Source organism: Capsicum annuum, chromosome 1 (genome assembly GCF_002878395.1).
Source record: "Capsicum annuum cultivar UCD-10X-F1 chromosome 1, UCD10Xv1.1, whole genome shotgun sequence".
In the NCBI taxonomy this organism is placed as follows: domain Eukaryota; kingdom Viridiplantae; phylum Streptophyta; class Magnoliopsida; order Solanales; family Solanaceae; genus Capsicum; species Capsicum annuum.
This window is the reverse complement of record NC_061111.1, coordinates 94806342-94807687: the sequence shown is the minus strand read 5'-3', so window position 1 is coordinate 94807687 and position 1346 is coordinate 94806342. Positions and strand designations below refer to the sequence as shown.

At 36.9% G+C, this 1346-nt stretch overlaps 1 protein-coding gene across 1 annotated transcript; it reads right to left on the bottom strand.

Annotated features, from left to right (window-relative positions):
- Positions 1–347: 347 nt before the first annotated feature.
- Positions 348–1127, bottom strand: LOC107877649 (the record flags this gene model as incomplete). The annotated part of the gene is given in 2 exon segments (XM_047406452.1): positions 348–861; positions 967–1127. Coding segments are annotated over 2 exon segments (222 nt in total), but the record flags the coding sequence as incomplete, so codon positions are not given.
- Positions 1128–1346: the final 219 nt, after the last annotated feature.

Below are 1346 nucleotides of genomic sequence, written 5' to 3'. Positions count from 1 at the left end.
TACTATATGTAAGTAGAGAAACGGAGGAACATGTCACTACATGCCTCATGTACAAAATGCAACTTGAAGTACAAACACAATAACTTGAACATCAAAAGCCATAAGCCATAAAACCGTAGAACTTCTGCTAAAACATCTTTAGTTTTCTCCATTCCATAAAGTGTATCTAGCGCAAGATTTTCCAAGTCTTGTTTCAAATGAATATCTTCAAGTTTCTTGTATATTTGGAGAAAAGTGTAGTTTAATCAAGTAAATTTGCTATACTAAGTTGAGTTGGACAAAACCAGGAGTGTGAAATTAGTGATCACAACATGAAAGGAGCTGGACAGTTTAAGGCACCGCAAACATCAGAAGGAACAATTGACAAGAATAAAAGACACCAATTAGACCACCAATCTTAGCCACACTACATAGTATCTAGGCTGTAGTAGCACTTAAAGGGTCCTTTTCCTCTTCTCTCCATTCATTCAAGAGAACAAACTTGCAAAACTATGACTCTTTAGTGAACTCTCTTATCCTACGTATAGGCTACAAACCAGTCATTATTTTGTTACAAATGTAATTTATCAAGAAAACTAACACACTCGATGTGAGGCAATTCCAGAGTCATCCTGGCACGTTGCAGAAGCAATTGCTGTCTCACTATACACTATATATTACTGTACAAGATATAGAAATGTTGCAGGTCTTATGTTTCATCAAGGCTCACAGTTTCCTCAGAGCTTGCGCAAATCATAGGCATGTTGGCAGTTCCTATTCATATTTGCATATTGTAGAATTCACCCCAACTACACTATACCTCAAGCCGCGACTCTTTTAGGGCCGTCCCTAGGATCCGAACCAGAAACCTGCTCAACTAAACTACAAAATACAAATTAAGAAAACTTAGCATAGTACAATCATCATCAACGAATTAAAAATGGCATAATATTTTCAGTATATTATAGATTTAAAAAAAGTACACACTTGGGATATCCAGCTCTTTTAGCAGCGGTTCTAGCAGATAGATTGTAGTAGAATTGTTGAATAATGAAACTATTCGACCTTGATCCACTTGGTTGAGTGGAATCATGGGAACTCACAACTGAACTTCCAGAGGACATCCCAGCAACAATTTGGTGTATGTCCTAAATCATCAGATAATTGGTTTATTGAAAACAAATCTAGCAACAAAGAGTTTGCAATAGAAAGAAAAACAAGGGCTAACAACACCAACAAAATACCCAGTGTAGCTGGATCTGGGAAGGTTAAGTATACACGGACCTTACCCCTACCTCGTAGAGGTAGAGAGACTGCTTCCAGAGAAAAAAGGTTAATCAATTGCAAATATATGATTTCAGTAACAC